The sequence below is a fragment of the Populus trichocarpa genome, unplaced genomic scaffold (assembly GCF_000002775.5).
Source record: "Populus trichocarpa isolate Nisqually-1 unplaced genomic scaffold, P.trichocarpa_v4.1 scaffold_104, whole genome shotgun sequence".
Taxonomy (NCBI): Eukaryota; Viridiplantae; Streptophyta; class Magnoliopsida; order Malpighiales; family Salicaceae; genus Populus; species Populus trichocarpa.
This window is the reverse complement of record NW_026291142.1, coordinates 11,685-28,542: the sequence shown is the minus strand read 5'-3', so window position 1 is coordinate 28,542 and position 16,858 is coordinate 11,685. Positions and strand designations below refer to the sequence as shown.

The 16,858-nt window shown below is 34.2% G+C and overlaps 3 protein-coding genes across 9 annotated transcripts; 1 reads left to right on the top strand and 2 right to left on the bottom strand.

The window, feature by feature from the left end:
* The first annotated feature begins 911 nt into the window (after positions 1-911).
* LOC7461395 (protein EMSY-LIKE 3) lies at positions 912-6,175 on the top strand. 6 transcript variants are annotated; one of them, XM_024597729.2, is made up of 12 exons: positions 1,268-2,056; positions 2,428-2,578; positions 2,752-2,849; positions 2,985-3,190; positions 3,288-3,397; positions 3,511-3,748; positions 3,832-4,023; positions 4,100-4,168; positions 4,852-5,097; positions 5,177-5,245; positions 5,316-5,379; positions 5,763-6,175. In XM_024597729.2, exons 4-12 carry the CDS (start codon positions 3,104-3,106, stop codon positions 5,942-5,944), a joined length of 1,257 nt encoding a protein of 418 aa, XP_024453497.1. In that variant the 5' UTR covers positions 1,268-2,056; positions 2,428-2,578; positions 2,752-2,849; positions 2,985-3,103; the 3' UTR covers positions 5,945-6,175. The 6 variants fall into 6 exon arrangements, with proteins under 6 accessions (XP_024453495.2, XP_024453491.2, XP_024453494.2 ...); XM_024597727.2 differs by lacking the exons at positions 2,428-2,578; positions 2,752-2,849 and adding an exon at positions 912-1,261 and having other exon boundaries at positions 1,917-2,056; positions 3,865-4,023; XM_024597723.2 differs by lacking the exons at positions 2,428-2,578; positions 2,752-2,849 and adding an exon at positions 912-1,261 and having other exon boundaries at positions 1,917-2,056.
* On the bottom strand, positions 6,151-8,506 carry LOC7461394 (uncharacterized). 2 transcript variants are annotated; one of them, XM_024597733.2, is made up of 2 exons: positions 8,072-8,506; positions 6,151-6,664 (listed from the first exon to the last, which is right to left on the bottom strand). In XM_024597733.2, the coding sequence occupies exons 1-2, from the start codon at positions 8,298-8,300 to the stop codon at positions 6,342-6,344; spliced, it is 552 nt and encodes a 183-aa protein (XP_024453501.1). In that variant the 5' UTR covers positions 8,301-8,506; the 3' UTR covers positions 6,151-6,341. The 2 variants fall into 2 exon arrangements, with proteins under 2 accessions (XP_024453501.1, XP_002304029.1); XM_002303993.4 differs by having other exon boundaries at positions 7,949-8,503.
* Positions 8,507-10,023: 1,517 nt separating this feature from the next.
* On the bottom strand, positions 10,024-16,538 carry LOC7463613 (uncharacterized). Its single transcript, XM_024597903.2, has 3 exons — positions 15,981-16,538; positions 15,147-15,882; positions 10,024-11,321 (listed from the first exon to the last, which is right to left on the bottom strand). Exons 1-3 carry the CDS (start codon positions 16,292-16,294, stop codon positions 10,353-10,355), a joined length of 2,019 nt encoding a protein of 672 aa, XP_024453671.2. The 5' UTR covers positions 16,295-16,538; the 3' UTR covers positions 10,024-10,352.
* Between the last annotated feature and the right edge of the window lie 320 nt (positions 16,539-16,858).

Below are 16,858 nucleotides of genomic sequence, written 5' to 3'. Positions count from 1 at the left end.
AATTCAAATTTAAATATAAATTAACTTGAAATTATCCAATTTAAATTTTATATACAGATAAAAAAATTGAGAGTTAAACCGATATGACTTGATTGACTCAAGGGATTCAAAGATAATCTGGATGATTGGTAAAAATATAGTTTGACTCGTAAAAATTCAAGACGATACTTAAAAAAAAAAATTGAAATAACAATATTAGATTGATCTGAATTAACCTTTCGAATTCTTAACTCAAGTTATGAAATCATGATAACCACAAATAAAACAAATTAAATAAATTATAAAACTCAATTCTCAATAAATCTATTGTTGAATGATAAAATTGAGAAAATCTTAATCTAAAAAAAAACACAATAAAATGACCTAAGTTTATTATGGTTAATTTGCGAAACTTGTGGCTCGAGTCATGATATTACGATAATTTCATAGAAAACAAACCAAAATAAATGACAAGGCTTAATTAATAAACAATCAAATGTTGAAGAAGTTGAATGATAAAACTGGAAAAAAAATCAATTAAAAAAACAAATTATAACAAATTATGAAGTTTAATATTTAATAAATCAAGTGTTTTAAGATGAAATTAGAAAAAAAAACATATTTTTTTTTAAGAAACAAAAAAAATAATATTTAACCTAATAAAATGGATAGAACAAAACTGAAACGTTTTGAATAAAATTTTCAAAACAAGTTGAGATTTCAACTTAAATAAAATATATTCTGATTTATTTATTTTTTAAACTAGAAAAAGATATAATATTTTTTCCGTGGTAAACAAAATGGAATTAAGAGCCTTCATCCAAACCCAATTTTACAACTATAATTATTAAAATATATAAAAAAACTAAATAACTAAAAAAAATACATATACTAAATTATCAAACACATGTTAGATTGAAGATAGATATAGATATACTCTTAAATCTTGCTAAAACTCTATTTATTTATTTTTTAAAAAAAAGAGACACATTCCCTCTTCTTATTCTTTCAATCAATCAAGTTCCACAATATTCACACTCTCAAAACCCTAATTTTCCCCTCCAAAACCACCCCACCAACAATTACCACTCAAAACTCACACAATTCTACGCGTTTCCCACAAAACGCTGTCGAATTTCCTTGTTTTGAAGCTCTCAACGTTGTTTTCTGGTTCAATTTCGAGCAATTGGACAGTGAATTATTAGGGTTTTGTTGTTCGCCATAAGAGGAGGCTAAAGCTCGAGACTTTTTAAAGGGTTTTTATTTAAAACCGCAAAATTCGGTAACTTGATCGAATTTGAGTTTTTTTAGGGTTTAGTTGAATTTCGATGCACATTAGGGATTTGGATAGTAGTGATTAGCCTATGAAAGTTTTGATCTTTTTCTGTTTTGGTTTGGTTTTGTTGAATTTTTCTTTAATTTCTTGTTTATCAAGTTATAGGTGGCGTTTTTTTTTTTGTGAAGTACCGTTTTTTTTTTAAAATTTAGCTGTAGTTCCTTGTTTATGAAGTTATTTAGTTGGTGCTTGAAGCAAAAAGGTAATTAAGGAGATTGTGTGTGGAATTAAGTTTTATTTTTAATGTTTTATAGGGTTGCAGGAGCTAAATCTGCGAATTAGGGCTTCATATGTGTGGATTTGGCTTAAATCTGTTGTTTTTTTGAAGCAGGAGTGAGCATTTATGATCTCTGAAATTGTTTATGAAGTTATTTAGATGGTGCTTGAAGCAAAAAAGTAACTAAGGATTGTGCGTGTAATTATTATTTTTAATTGTTTTATATGTTTACAGGAGGTAATTATGTGAATTAGGGCTATTTTTTATTTTGGTGAATTTGGCTTAAATGTGTTGTATTCTGAAGCAGGAGTAAGCTTTTATGATCTTTGAAGTGTGCTCCATAATTTGTTGATTTAGAAATTTATTGTTTTAATTGTTTGTCAGGTCGTTTGTAACTTGCATTTGTGAAGAATTCGTTTGGTTTGTTAAGGTGGTTGAGTTTGTTTCCTGTGGTTAGAAGGTTGAAAGCAAGAGGCTTGATTTTTTAGCTGTTGAAATGGATTATCAGCTTTCTGATAGTAGTGGTGAGTTAGTTTAAAGTGTTTATTGTTATTCGTAGTGTATTTTTTTTTCTCTTTAGCTCATTTCATAATTTGTAAGCTTACTGTTGATATGAGATTTGTTTGTGTTTGAGCTTCTAAAACAAGGTTTAAGGTTCAATATGGTTAGAAATGCATGAGGTTGTTCATGGTTGATGATAATCAGGTGTTTGCACTTTAAGGTTAAGAGGAAAATGTCTGGTTTTGAACTGATGTTTGAATTGAAAGTGTAAGAAATCACTAGGAATGGTTTGCTCATTTGTTAGTATGTCAGTGTCTTGGGATATACAGGGAATGGACTTACTTCAGTAAGAGATGGCAGGCATATACTTGCTGAAAAACTTTTCTTGACCCAGGATGTCAAGGTTTTTTTCATGGAAACTTACTACTCCAGGCATGGATGGGTGAGGTTGAGGTGGGTTCGAGTCTAAAACAATGCCAACAACAGAAAGGGGCAGCTGTCTGTATTTCTTGGAAGGAATCTCTGTAAACCGAACCATAAACCAGGTAGAAATAACTTGAAAGAAGAGTATAAGAGGATGGTTGGTGGTATTAACATTTCCAGATAGAAGAAACAAAACCTGAGAGCTGTCTGATAATTCTTGCTAGAAGCTTTCATGTGTGCAACTGTGATGAAAGATGTGCTGTTACATTTTACTGAAGCGCATGCACTCATGCAGGCTGGATCTAGACAAATGGAATCATTCTTTTCTGGCTTTGAGTATATCAATGTTGAAGAGCTACTTTCAGTTTCGCCTGGTTACTTGATTGGATCTTTGTAAATGTTTTTCTGTTTGGTCATTGCATCTTTTAGATTTTGTTCTGTACATCGGTTTTTAGATGATAGAAATTTTTTCATTTTTCTTTACTGTAAAGAGTTAATGCATTGTGTTTTTTATCTCTAAAATTGCAGGAACTGATGATGACCTTCCACCAACACATCGAAATAGATTCCAAAGTGGGGTGCGAACTGCTGGAAATGGAAGATCTGCAGTTGGTGGTGGTGCTTCACAGCCAAGTTTGCATAGTGACATGGAAACTCAAATCCACAATATTGAACAAGAAGCATATACTTCAGTCTTGCGAGCCTTTAAAGCCCAGTCAGATGCCATTACTTGGGTATTATCTTTGTCCATTTCATGTACATTAGATTTATGTTCTATTATTGGATGTTAAACAAATTTTAGACTCTCTTCCTCTGATTGTTCTTCTCCAGGAAAAGGAAAGCCTAATTACAGAACTCAGAAAAGAACTAAGAGTTTCAGATGAGGAGCACAGGGAGCTCCTAGCTAGGGTTAATGCTGATGATATTATCCGGAGGATAAGGTTTAGTTTTTTCATTAAATATCTGTTGAGCAGATTCTTAAATGATATAATGTCTTCCAGTCAGTTTTTCTAATATCTGTTGAGCTGATTCTTAAAAGATCCTATGATTTCAGGGAATGGAGAAAGGCAAATGGGATCCAACCTAGCATGCCAAGCACCACCCAGCCTTCTCACAACCCTATAGCTAGTCCTTCTGCTTCAGGATCACGCAAGAAACAGAAAACATCGCAGTCAGTCGCCTCATTGTCCATGGGTGCACCTTCTCCTGTATTGCATCCATCTATGCAACAATCTACATCAGCCCTGAGACATGGCCCTCCTCCTGGATCTGGGAACAAGAAGCCCAAATCAGTAAGTTGAATAAGTGAGCAAAATGATGAGGATTTGTACACTAAGTTGAATAACTTTTTTATCCTCTACTTTTGGTTAATGAGGCTGTCTGCTGCATCCTCAACAAGTCCATGCAGCAATGTTCTACAGGTTTGTCTGGCAGGGCACAAGTTGCTAACCATGGCTCTTCAGGTGCCTTTGCAGCCAATGATTTAATTGGAAAGAAAGTTTGGACTCTATGGCCAGAGGATAACCACTACTATGAAGCTGTTATAACTGACTACAATGCAGTTGAGGTACATTCTACACTTGATTATGTAATAATCTGCCTATCATTGGCCTTTTAACGTTTTCATTTTCCACAATTCACAGGGGAGGCATGCTTTGGTTTATGATATTAATACAGGGGATGAAACGTGGGAATGGGTCAATCTCAAAGAGGTAAGGTTTTGCTGTGTTCCTGGGAGCTGATAACTTGATGTGTTTTATTTACATTTAGTTGTCTTAATGCTGACCAGCAAATTGTTTGTGGTTGTAAAATATCGATAGAATTTATCTCCCTTTTTTCTGGTTGTGAGGGTGTGAGAATTCTCTGTTCTGTATTGCATAATAGTTTGGGTTAAAGTGAGATTGATGCTTGGTCTTCTGAAAGATTTGAACGTTGATCCTGCTTGCATGTTCTCTTTTTGTAGTATATCCAAAGATTTCTCATCCCAACTGGTTCAACCACTGGAATATGAAGAATTGATTTGAAACGGAATTTTTCCATTGGATATGATTTTATTCTGCAGTATTGATAAGATCAAGCTAACCTTCTTTCTTTTTTTTCCCTTTTGTGTGTGTGTGTTGCGTGGTCGTGGATAATGTAAAGCTAAACAAGCCCTTCACTCCTTTGACCTCATTCTAGGCTAGTAGTAATGTCAAGCGGTCAATTAGTGATGCATTCAACGTGACATGGAATATTACTGATAGTGCTTGGTTTTTTTACCACCGTCTTCCCCTGTGTAGTTGCCATCAATTGTCTTCTTGTGTTCCCATCACTCTTTCTCTTGGAATCTGTCGTTTACAGAGTCAAATGAATTTCTAGTTTATTGTTGCTACTGATCTATATGTGTTCATGGCAGATATCTCCTGAAGATATTAGGTGGGAGGATGAGGAAACTGGACTTTTCCGTAGAGGTGGCCGGCCTGGACCAGGCCGTGGGAATAAGAAATCAATTGCACGTGGTGGCACTGTTGCTGCTGCAGGAAGAGGTAGAGGAACCATAAAGGGTCAATCCAAAAAAGATTTCTCTTTAACCAAGAATGGCGTTGCGAAGAAAGCTATGGGTGATATTGAGATACTTCACACAGATACTCTAATAAAGGAGGTAAGATGGATGTTGGAACTTGTTTCACATACATTAAATGAAAGGAACTTCTCTTCCCTAATTTAATGAATTTGAACAGGTAGAAAAAGTTTTTGGTGCTAGCCATCCTGATCCTTTGGAAATTGAGAAAGCAAAGAAAGTTCTAAGAGTAAGTACCACACACCTCGAATTGTTCTACTATCTTCAGTTGCTGCATTTATATCTTCCCTTTCATGCAGGAACAAGAACAAGCCCTGGTTAAAGCAATTGCGAGGCTTGAAGATGCATTGGATGGTCAAAGCGGTAATAACTAATTGCACATAACATGTTTCTATCATAATCAATAAAGATTCCCTGCTATCTGTTGTATAATCTAATTATAGTTTTGGGTGTTCATATCAGCCTGTAATAGTTTTATACTGTTATTCCTACAATTACTAGTACTTTTTTCATTAATCTAGTGGGATGCAAGTAAACATTTTATTGCTTGTCTTGAATTCTCAAGCATGATCAGCTATGACTTCATTTTCGTGTTAAGCATCAGTGAGTTTTTGATTGTTGAACAGCCAAATCATTTTGACACATACAGCACCGGTCCCATTCCTTAATTGTAGTGGATTCTTGAAAACAATCCATCATTGATGATAAAAAGAATAAAATGTTTCTTTTTCTTGGCATCAAAGCAGATGAGGGAGAACATCCGCTTCCCCATATTCAATCAAGGGACCAGAATCGGGGATGGAGAAAACGGCCGTATGATGAGATTGTTGGTGAAGGTAGAGGAATCAAAGGCTCAGGTGGCAACAAAATGGCAAGAAATGGTAGAATTGTTCCTAGTGATCATCATGATGAGAATTATGACATGTGACTATTAGGCTTATTAGCAACTAGTGGCCCTGACTTGTATTATAGCTTGCTCTAATTTTATGACCAGCAAAGAGCATGACAATTCCTTGGCTAATTGTCTATTGGCTAGTGGAAGCAGTAGCTTTGATTCCAGTGTATGTTTTGTTTCATTGAATTATGAAATATTGATGTAAATTATTTTGACAGAAACATCTGAATATGTAAAAATGGCAGAAAAAATCTCTCTCGTCAATATTGCAATAGCAATGAGGTTAGAGGCCACTCTCACTCATTAGTTGACTGTGCAATCCATCATTCAAAACCTGCAAATTAAACAAAGATAATCGGCATGCACAAGAAATACAGTTCAGGCAATCTAACCCAGCACACCTCACAAGCCACCATGGCATCTTATATTCCTATAAAGATGAGGTAAATGTAAGGATTAGGTTCACCATCTGGTTATCAAATTCAGCACCTTCCATTTGGAAGTGGCTTGCTCCTTCAATTAGATGTGTTTCAACACGTCCTGCAGCAGAACTCAGCTTGTTCTGCAGCTGTTTAACACTGGTAAACCCATCCCGAGTTCCCATAACGAAAAGTTTTGGCTTTGGAGACTTCAGGATTCCCTTGTGGTGTCTTCCAAAAAGGATAGAGGCGAACATGCCAAAAGGGTACCCTATACTTACATAGCCGATGACTTCTTTAATCTCATCTACCGCAGAACCTGCAATCGGTGCGCCTGTACCAGGAGAAAACATAATCCGAAGATTAGTTAGTTTCACACAACGAAGTCAGTGCAATTTCATGTTGCAATAGCAGTTAGTGGAATTTCATGTTGCCATAGCAGTTAAATGTCGAGAATTTAGAATTATTGGAATCATAGTAAAGCAGCAGCATGAATTCATCACCATCATGCTAAACAATGACTAGAGTGCAGCGACACCCTAACCAACAATATTTCAGCGAAGATTTGCTATAATTGACAGCGCAAGACAAGTTGTAAAGCTCTACTGGCAGGGAGATCAAAACAGAACTGCATGGAGTATATAATGGGTTGATCAAAATTCAATCAAAAGCAACAGAAAAGAAAGCAATGTTCAGAAGGATCAACTTCATCAGCAACACAGATTAGGAAGGAATTTTCCATTACCTAAAGCTTTCCCATTATATGGACACACCAATATTTCTAGATATCCAGCTCTTTCTTTTTTCCCATCACATGGAAATTACATGTGATGGTGGCCTGTGGCAGCCTAAATTATGGCAAAAAGGGTTAATCTGAACATAGAGGCGAAACGTTTAAGCCAAAAGCTTCAGTAAGAAAACAATCTGATATTCAGAAATGTGACACCTAGAAATGTCAGTGCTTTTCTTACAAAACTGTTCATCTTTATAATATTAACTCATCCTACCAACTAAAATCCATCAAAACAAACAGAATACAAGAACCAGAAAAGTAGTTGAGATAAAGTCACAGAAAGCAGATCTTCAAATCCCAATTTATGGACAAATTGAACAAAGCATATGCTAGAGCTAGACTAGTTCTATCAAGAAGCAAAATCATCACCAAAATACAAACTGATTACCATCAATAATCTCAAACTAAGTCCTCAATCCCATCAAACTTCCAAATTAGCATATTCAACCATGCTGCAAATTACATGTAAAAATTGATTTGAAACATCAAACCTTGACACTATATGTCCAAATCAGGCATTCCTTGGACATCAAGATCATGATGCACCTTCTCAGATATGCTGATGATAATAAACTGTTTTCTCTTTCGTTCATTTTTCTTTGTGATATGAAATTATGAATAACACCAAATCAGTAGAATCTAACTAACAACTATCACAGATTCACATTCAGGAACCAACACTCAGTTCACAGATCCAATGACTCACCATCCCCGTGAAGACCAATCAAATAAGCATTCTAAGTAACACCCACGAAGCATAAAACTTTCCTCACCAAAAATCACAAATCACAGACACATAAAAAAAAAAAAGCAAAAAACACATACCCGCAGAAGAACCCACCAACAAAATCCTATCAGAAGACAGATTCTCACAAACCCATTTGCAAACAGCAATGACATCCTTGATTTCAGCAAAACCAGTAAGAGAAGGCCTCCCAGTAGACTTACCGGCACCTCTCATATCAAAGGTCACGGTTTTATAACCTTTTCCAGCCAACCCAGCAGCAATTCCTTTTAAAAAAGCTTGACAACCACCCAAGATCGAAAATGGATGTACAAGAACAACCACCAAGTTGTCTGTTATCTTCCCTTCTTCCATTGGCTTGAACAGCCTTGTATGAAGCTTGGCTCCATCACTTGTCTCTACTTTGGTGGACTCAACTGTATAGTTTGACATCTGAGGCACAAAGAGAGGAAATCAGATATGGGGTGGCTTTGACGAATGAGAAAGAGCGAAAGATTGAGGCTTTTTGTAACTTGGTTGGACAAGACAAGAGTTAAGAAAGAGGAGTGATGAGATCAGGGGGTTATGACTTGTGAAATGGAAGTTGTTTGTCAGGCAGTTTTTTGGGAGTGGGAGAAGAAAAACTAGCTAGAATTTGAGTGAAGTGATTGCACGTGGGAAATTTCTTTTATAATTATTTTTAACCACAATAGGTCATTTTAAATCAAATGAAATGAATAAGACTTTTTGTAAAAATTTTATATAATTATTTTTTTACGGTCATTTTAAATCAATTGACATGAATAAAACTTTTTCGATAAATTAGTGTTTCAAAATTAAAAAATATAAAAATAAAAGAACATATTTTCTTATATTTCTTGTTATAAAAAAGATAAAAACTCATTTCAAATTTTTTTTTAAGAAAATGTTTATTTTACATCTTTGTTTTTTTCTGTTCAATTAAATATTTTTCTGTTTTTTTATCTACACTTTTATCTTAAGACACTAATTAAACAAGTAAATTAAATTATTTTGAGTGTTTTCCATCATTAGACCAATCTTAAGGATTTAACTAAGTTGTCCAGAGAGTGAAATTTGTAGATTTTGAGAGACTGTCATGTGTGTTTAACAACACATTAATTGTTTTAGTTGAGAAAAAAAAACATTAGCACACCTGAAAGTAGTAAAAAACAATTATTAGATAATGAAGGTATTAGGATCATTTGGCTTTGGGTAATCCTCTGGATAGATATACAAGTAAATCAGAATTTTGATATATAAATTGGATAAATTTCATATCAAAATCCATAAAAATAATCTAAACATGAAATTATTTTCATTTAACTTAGTAAAAAAAAACTGAAATGAGTGAGAATATTTTATATAAGTTGAACTTATAATCATTAAATCCAAAATATTTTAATATAATATCAAGATGAAGATATCAAAACTTTCAACATGCTTAAAAAGAAAGAGGTACAAATTTGAAAACATAATTCACATGATTGAAAACATTTTACTAATTGGAAACAATCTAGAGGGTGAAATTGGGAGTGAGGAGGGGGTGTGCTCAATTGAAGTCTTTGGTGCTTAGATAAATGAAGAAAGTATCTAAATCATTCTCTCCCTCTCAACCAAAATTGTGACTTTGAACAACCTAAAAGCTTGAAATAACAAATATGCTAAAAGATATTGGAGATTCATTGTAGCTACTCTTATATTTTTTTTTTTTCGTGTTGATTATTTTTTCATTTCCATCAAAAAATAGATGCATGTGGATTAATGATATTTTAGTATTTTTCATATAATCCATAAGTTAGTACTGATTTGTTTGAAGGTATTTTTATCTATTTAATATTTTATAAATAGTAAAATAACCAAAATACTATCGGGAGCAAAAAATATTAAATGGTGTCATATAGGAGTATTTAGGTATTTTTTTTTATACACGATAAAATTACACTTGCATCTTTGGATGCAAGACATTTAATTCATTATTGTTAGGGATATTTTAATCTTTTAATAATAATAATAATAATTGTGGTGTTGATTATTAAAATAATAATAGTATTAATAGAAATGTTGCTATTATTATTAATAATGATAATATTAGTAATAATCATGGTGATGATAATAACAAAAATAATAATTTTAATAATGGTAGACACAATGATAGTAGTCATAATAATAATAATAATAATAATAATAATTAATAATTTTAGAATTTGAAGATCATGATTCATTTGCATACTTCAAAGACAAGCAAAAAAAAAAATTAAAAACCTATCATTCATGTTTTCCCTAGACATGCTGTGTATATTCACTGGCTGGCTATACTACAAACATTCTATAACTTCAAAATACAATCCCACTTCCTCCCTTCTGTCTGATCTTCTCCACACAATCTCACCCCTTTTCTCTACTGACTATGCGGACGTCACTCTACTGCCCAAACAAAAATCCAAAAATCTCTCCAAAATAATTTACATTATACAACCACCACCATCACCTCCTTGATCTCTTCTTCGCTCTTCCAGCACCCCCAACTCCGACCTCAGAATCATCGTCCTCTCTCCCTCTCTTCCCCGTCCCACCACCCGAATCCATTTGCTTTTTCGGTGGCCTTCCTCTTTTTATGTTTCGACTATCTTCTCCCAAACCTCTTCCTTTCGAACTCCTAGTTACCCTCTTTGTTATCCTATCTGCTTCCCTTCTTCTCCTCTTTTTATCCACCGTTTTACTATCTTTACTCTCATCCTCCGATGAGGAGGAGTCATCGTCGTCATTCTCCGTCACTTGACCTGGAGAATTTTGCTTCATTCTTTTCAAGAAGCTTGCTGCTCCTAGCTTCTTCCTGCCTGTGCTTTCTTTCCTATCTACCGTAATCTCCAACGCGTCATGTGAACTTAATTCATTACCACCATATTGATGCTTTATCTCTCCATTCTTATTGCTTGCTCTTGAGTTTCTACGCCCCGAGACTGACCTCTCTTTTGTTGTTTTCTTCTTTAAACCCTTCTCCTCGATCCTCACAATCGAGACTTCAAGCTTCTTTTCATTTGCCTTGGGTTTTTCTTCAATCTCTGCATCTTTTTTATCATCTTTTTTACCAGCACCTTCAGATATTGCTTTTATGGAACTGTGTTTGCTGCAGGCCACCATAGTAGAAGTAGATTTGTTCGGCTTTGAAAATGAAGCAGAATATTGTTCAGTTGCAGGTTTGACAGCCACAGGTTTCGGTTTCGGTTTCTGAAGCTTCTCCTTCATTTCCTTCAAAACTACAGCTCGAAGTTCATTCGCAGCAAGATTTTCTGGTGAGTTTTTTCTGAAGAAAACGATTGCGTTGTTCAATAAAATCAGGAGATCCTTGAACAATTTTTTGAAGCATTTGGAGTAGACCCCTTTATCAAGCCTAGATTGAATCATTTGGAGATCCATGTGCTGCCGAATCAACTTTTTGTACCTTTCAGATTCCTGCAAAACAATATTATTATTGTTGTAAATAACATCAGATACTGATAAAAGTACCATAACGAATAAAAAAAACTACTTTTTATTTCAAAATTCCCTCCTGAACACGCAGGGTCACTAGCAATCACTGTTGAGCCATTCGACACCAAACAAAAGATGTTGGCTATTCCAAAGAAGACATGGAATCAATTTTGCAGGAATATTGTAACTTTTATATCAGAATTATGGGAATTCAATTAATAATTCAGATTATTCTCTACTTTATTTTTAACCTTTATTTTTAATTCCTCTGCCACAATCACATTGAGTTTGACTAATAAGCTTAAGATTGTAAGCATAAGTTGTTTAATTCCTCGGACACAATCAAATTGAGTTTGACTAATAAGCTTAGAATGTAAACATAAGTTGTCTTCGACGAGGAAAGAAAATTCGTGTGGCATGTCAAAAGTGGCAATCCACATCCTACCCGATCTAAAATAAATAAATAAATAAATAACCTTAAAATTTAAGCTAATTATGTTGAATTTGAGTTATGAATGCCCAAAAAAAACCCAATTACATTGGTTTGGGTATAAAAAATCTATAGCCCATTCGAGCTTGGGTCAAGTTTAAATAACTATTTTGAGCTTGAGTGCGGGAACAAATAATACAAAATCCATTCCATCGATATCATTGTCATCCATATTTCCTTCCTCTAAAAAACTAAAATACGTGGCTGGGGATTGCTTTTTTGAAAAACAAGCCCAAATGCTATACAGAGCAGAGGGCCCAAAACCCACCCTGTCCCTTTTATTTTCCAAGCAACTGAGAACACGTGCGATGAGGTCATAAACCAAATAGCCGTCAAAAAGTCAATATTCCTGACCGTACAAAACAGGCTTTTATGTCCACCAACAGATTGGCAGGGGTGGTGGCCAGCTCTTATTTATAAATACTGTTTATTTTTGTATTTTTAAAAAAATTAAATTAATATTTTTTTAATATTTTTAAATCAATTGATAAAAAATATAATTTTTAAAAAATAATAAAAATATTATTTTAATATATTTCTAAATAAAAAACACTTTAAAAAACAACCACAATCATAATATCAAACATCAACATGCTCTAAATAAGATTCAATCCACGAAATTTTTTTGACATACTTTTGGAGCATGGACGACCTGAAATTACCCCCTGCACTTAAGAATATTTCTCATCTCAGAATATATTTTCTAGGTACTGACTATAGCATATTCTATCCCCACAACTAGTTATTTCACCTCTTGAGAATGTTTAAGATTAAGATTACGTTCGATACAAGACTGATGGGGCTGGAAATTACTTTTGTACCATCGATGGTACAAGTTTTTGAGCGAGGTTAGGTATCAAGGAAGATAGCTGGGGTCTTCGCAGGGTAAATCTTGCCCACAAATCCCAGAAATGGCTGTCTCAAATCAAATACACAAAATAATTTTTAATTTTTCTAATTATTCTATACCTATTTTCACCAAAAATCCATCTTCGAATTTATTATCACACCAAATATACTTTTCAAAAACTTTGTACATATATAAAGATTATTTTTCAATAATTCACTTCCATTTTCTAACCTCACACCAAGAGTCGCCTAAATCTTTACTGCGGATCGGAATGAAAAGAAGAAGAAGAGAGAATTAAAAAATAAAAAAATGATAAAAGTAGATTGATTGAGAAATATCATGGCATCCATAAAGTTTGCGAAGAGAACGAGTTCCATACGTGAAAAGTTGTTGGTCCTAGCAAATAAGAAGGTGATTGGCTAGCTGGCTCCTAGTTAGTCAAAAGGCATAGAAAGACGACAACAAACAAAATTACAAAACCGAAGATAAGAGAAGAAAGGCATCAAAATATTTCAAACCATGAAATTGTTTAACGTAAAATCTTAACGTTGAAGCATCTTTAATTTCTTGTTGATAGATTAAATTAGGTGGTAGACCGATTTGAAACCCCTTTTGTGGTTTCTAACTTGTAAGACTAGAACTAGATTCACACAAGTTTTGGACGAAAGAGAGAGCAGACGAGCAAGAAATTAGAAAATGGCATTTCAAAACTTGTTATGATTTTCTAGAAAATTATCCTATTAAAAGAAAACTGAATATATGCAGCCTATTTCCCAATATCTAGCTCCTAAATCTTGCTTTTCAGGAAAAATTCCCTATTGGCAAAAAAAAAAAAAAAAAACTCTACTTCTTCTGTACATAGTACTTTTAATTATGAATTAAAACATTCGCGTGCAATCATATCCAATCCTCAGCCACGAGAATCAATCATGTTTGAATAGAATATTTTGTTAGTCTAAAACAATAATATTAAACTCAATTTAACTTGACAGGAATATTAACTTGGCGCCCCAACTTTTAATTTTGACAAGTCAAAAATAAAATGGATAAGAGTTAACTCGGTATTATCCAATCACCTTGATTAAAATCTAATTTGATTTAAAAAGAATTTCTAAACAATATTATTTAAATTTTTTTAAAAAATCTTAAAATAATATCATTTAATTTACTTAGATTAATATCAATCTATAATCCAAACCTTGAATATGGTCATGATACAATTCAATTCGGGCTTAATAAGTTAGGTATAAAGCTTAAAAAGCCAAATGGATCAGTGACAGTGAGTCAACACGCAGACGTTATATTACTATTATTTTCTTTTCATTTATGAACAAGGCAAAGGGCAAAACATTATAAAAAACATGGCTTTCAATTCACTTGAGCCAGCTGTTGAACAAGCCAGCTGTGTATTAAATAAAGGTGTTTTGCGTTGTGGTTACAAAATGCTTTTCAAAAACTTAATCTATCTCTCAAAAGATATTTAGAAGTATAATAATGATTATTTTTTAAAATAATTTTTATTTAAAAATATATTAAAATAATATTTTTATTTTACTTTTTAAAAATTATTTTTGAATAAAAATAATAATAATTTATTGTTTTTTAAATTTTACAAAATAATAATTGCACAGCCTTGCTAAACACACCTTAAAACAGACAAGCCAGCAACAACTGCAATTATCTTTAACTGTACTCCAAAAATCATTAACGTTATTTTCAAAACTCTTACTTTGGACCCCACCTAGACCAAGATGCATTGCATCCTCACCGTCCACCCAAGATCTAAATATCTAATGTACGGCACCGCAAAAAAGAATTTTTAGAAACTAGGAGGCGCATGCATTGCAATATTAACCTCGACATCCTCCTCCATCGTATTCTCCCCACGATTTAAATTACCAAAACACCCTCACATGAACACGGTCTGCCTACTATTATATAACCTCAACACAGTCCAGTGCCAAGCTGTAATTGCAATTTTTTTATTAAAACGTAATTAATGTTTTACCTAATAGTGTTAACGTGAACCGTCATACCAACTAAAATAAAAAAATTAAGCTGGATTCCAATTAAATTAAACTTTTATTAACTTAAATTTAATTACATTTTAATTAAATTTTCACATCGTGTGAATTAAACTCTTGAATCACATCGATAAAATGATTTATCCAGCTATTATAATTATCGTCGTGGAATAAATTGATACAAGATATAACATAAGTAGCATGATTTTAAATTTAATTTTTTATATCATATGATCATGTAAACTCTCATTAACTTAAATTTAATTAAATTTTCATATTGCGTCAATCAAATTCTTATATCATATGTTAGTACAAGGTATGACATAAGTAGCATGATTTTAATTTTAAATGTTATATCATATTATAATATGTTTTTTAATTTTACTTTTTATATATTTTATATTTTAAAAAGGAGTAATTTATAAAGATTATAAGAATATTACCTGGCTTCGAAGCCGCTTTTCAAAGATTGAGCCGAGCTGATGAGAGCGAATAATCTCAAGAAGTTTGAGCCATGGTTCAGATTTGACGGCAGGCAACGTTTTCGTGGCGGGAGAAACCTCATCATCACCACCCTCTCTCTCCTCCTCTCCACTGCTACTCCCTTCTCCACTACCACGACGTCGTTTCTTCTTTTTCAGCGACAAACTCACTGAACTTTGCACGTCACTATTATTATTATTATTATTATTATTACTATTATTAATCTGTTTAATATCCTTCTCTTTCTCTTCCCGCTTGGACTCCCCTACTGACTCACCTAACTCGTTCGAGTCAGGACCGAGTACACCCACCCGACTCACACTCTCAATTTTCATTTCCTTTTTCGGTTTTTTATCGTCTTCATCTTCTAACTTACCGTTATATGACCATTCCCGCTCAGCTTCCGGGTCAGATCCTAACCGAGCCGGATCTGGATCATCCTTAATCGAATCCGGTTCAGGTTTTACCTCTGTATCCTCGTCTCGTTCTTTCTTCGCTTCCGCCTCGGCTTTCTGCGGCTGTTGACTCGTCGAATTGGATTCATTGAACGATCGTTCATCACCATCACCACACTCCTCACCGGTCGCGGATTTCCCGGCGACAGTCTCCGGAGAAGGCTTCGGCAGATCTGGTGGCTTCTCCTTCAAGCTCTTCTCTCTATCCTCTTCCAATCTCTTCACCTTCATTTCAAGCGACCTGTCAATCAACACCGAACACAAAACTCGTTAGATCTCAAAACAAAGCTGCAACCGCATCTTTCAAAGACCAAACCGGTGTCGTTTACTGTTAGTTACACGATAGATACGTCGCGCTGATGGACTTCACGACGAAGCTCATCGACGCGAAGTTTACGGAGCTCATCAACTAACAAAGAAGCGGTGTCGTTTTGTAGCTCCGTAGGGAAACCGAAACGTCGTTTGAGATCATCGAACTTGTCAATACAGTTTTGTGAAGTGAGGGAGGACAGAGTGGAGGTTCTGTTAGATACTTCCATAGCTATGGAGTCCCATCTATCTGTCCCATGCCGGTTCACGGCGCACGCTAGCAGTAACTCCTCTAACGTGCCCCATGGCGTTGACGGTTGCTGAAGCGGCTGTTGTTTAGCCATGAAGGACGAGAAATGTCGACGAACAAGATGAAGAAAAACGTTTCATTTCATGGTGTTTAAGATTTATTTGAAATTAGGGTTTTTGTGCTCTGATTGATTTGATCTGTCATATATATACAGTCTGATTGTTAATGGACGACGACGATGAATTTTTCTTCTCTGTTTCGATTTTGCTCTTGTTTTCGCGGTTTTGGGTTTGGCTATTTCTCATGGGCTTTTTAAAAAAAGTTTCGAGTGATTGATGAACGAAAGCTTGCAATGGAATTGGATTTTGGGGTTGGTGAAATGAGAGTTTAGTCCCTGTAGATGCAATAATGTTACACTTTGGATCCTATAGGTTATCCTTGTACGGTCGTAGTTTATACTAATGTGTTATTAGCCTGATCTTGCCCGACAGGTCAATCATGCGACCCCTTAATCTAGGATTAGGCTTGGACTAGGTTTTATATTCAACCCGGTAGTGGTTGATTGGATAAACCTTGTCGACTTGAACCTAATCAAAATTAGTTTATTTTAAAAATAAAAACATGTCATTTTAAATTTTTTTTTTAATAATATCTTTTT

Bases quoted from the DNA above. Each gene is read 5' to 3' on its own strand.
- LOC7461395 (XM_024597723.2), top strand. From the start codon at position 2,029: ATGGATTATCAGCTTTCTGATAGTAGTG. The intron at 4,024-4,099 runs GTACATTCTACA...CACAATTCACAG, and splicing joins CTGACTACAATGCAGTTGAG to GGGAGGCATGCTTTGGTTTA. The intron at 5,246-5,315 runs GTAAGTACCACA...CCTTTCATGCAG, and splicing joins AAGCAAAGAAAGTTCTAAGA to GAACAAGAACAAGCCCTGGT.
- LOC7461394 (XM_002303993.4), bottom strand. From the start codon at position 8,300: ATGTCAAACTATACAGTTGAGTCCACCAAAGTAGAGACAAGTGATGGA. The intron at 6,665-7,948 runs GTATGTGTTTTT...CTCCTGGTACAG, and splicing joins GTTGGTGGGTTCTTCTGCGG to GCGCACCGATTGCAGGTTCT.
- LOC7463613 (XM_024597903.2), bottom strand. From the start codon at position 16,294: ATGGCTAAACAACAGCCGCTTCAGCAACCGTCAACGCCATGGGGCACG. The intron at 15,883-15,980 runs GTAACTAACAGT...GTTGATTGACAG, and splicing joins CAGCGCGACGTATCTATCGT to GTCGCTTGAAATGAAGGTGA. The intron at 11,322-15,146 runs GTAATATTCTTA...ATTGTTTTGCAG, and splicing joins AAAAGCGGCTTCGAAGCCAG to GAATCTGAAAGGTACAAAAA.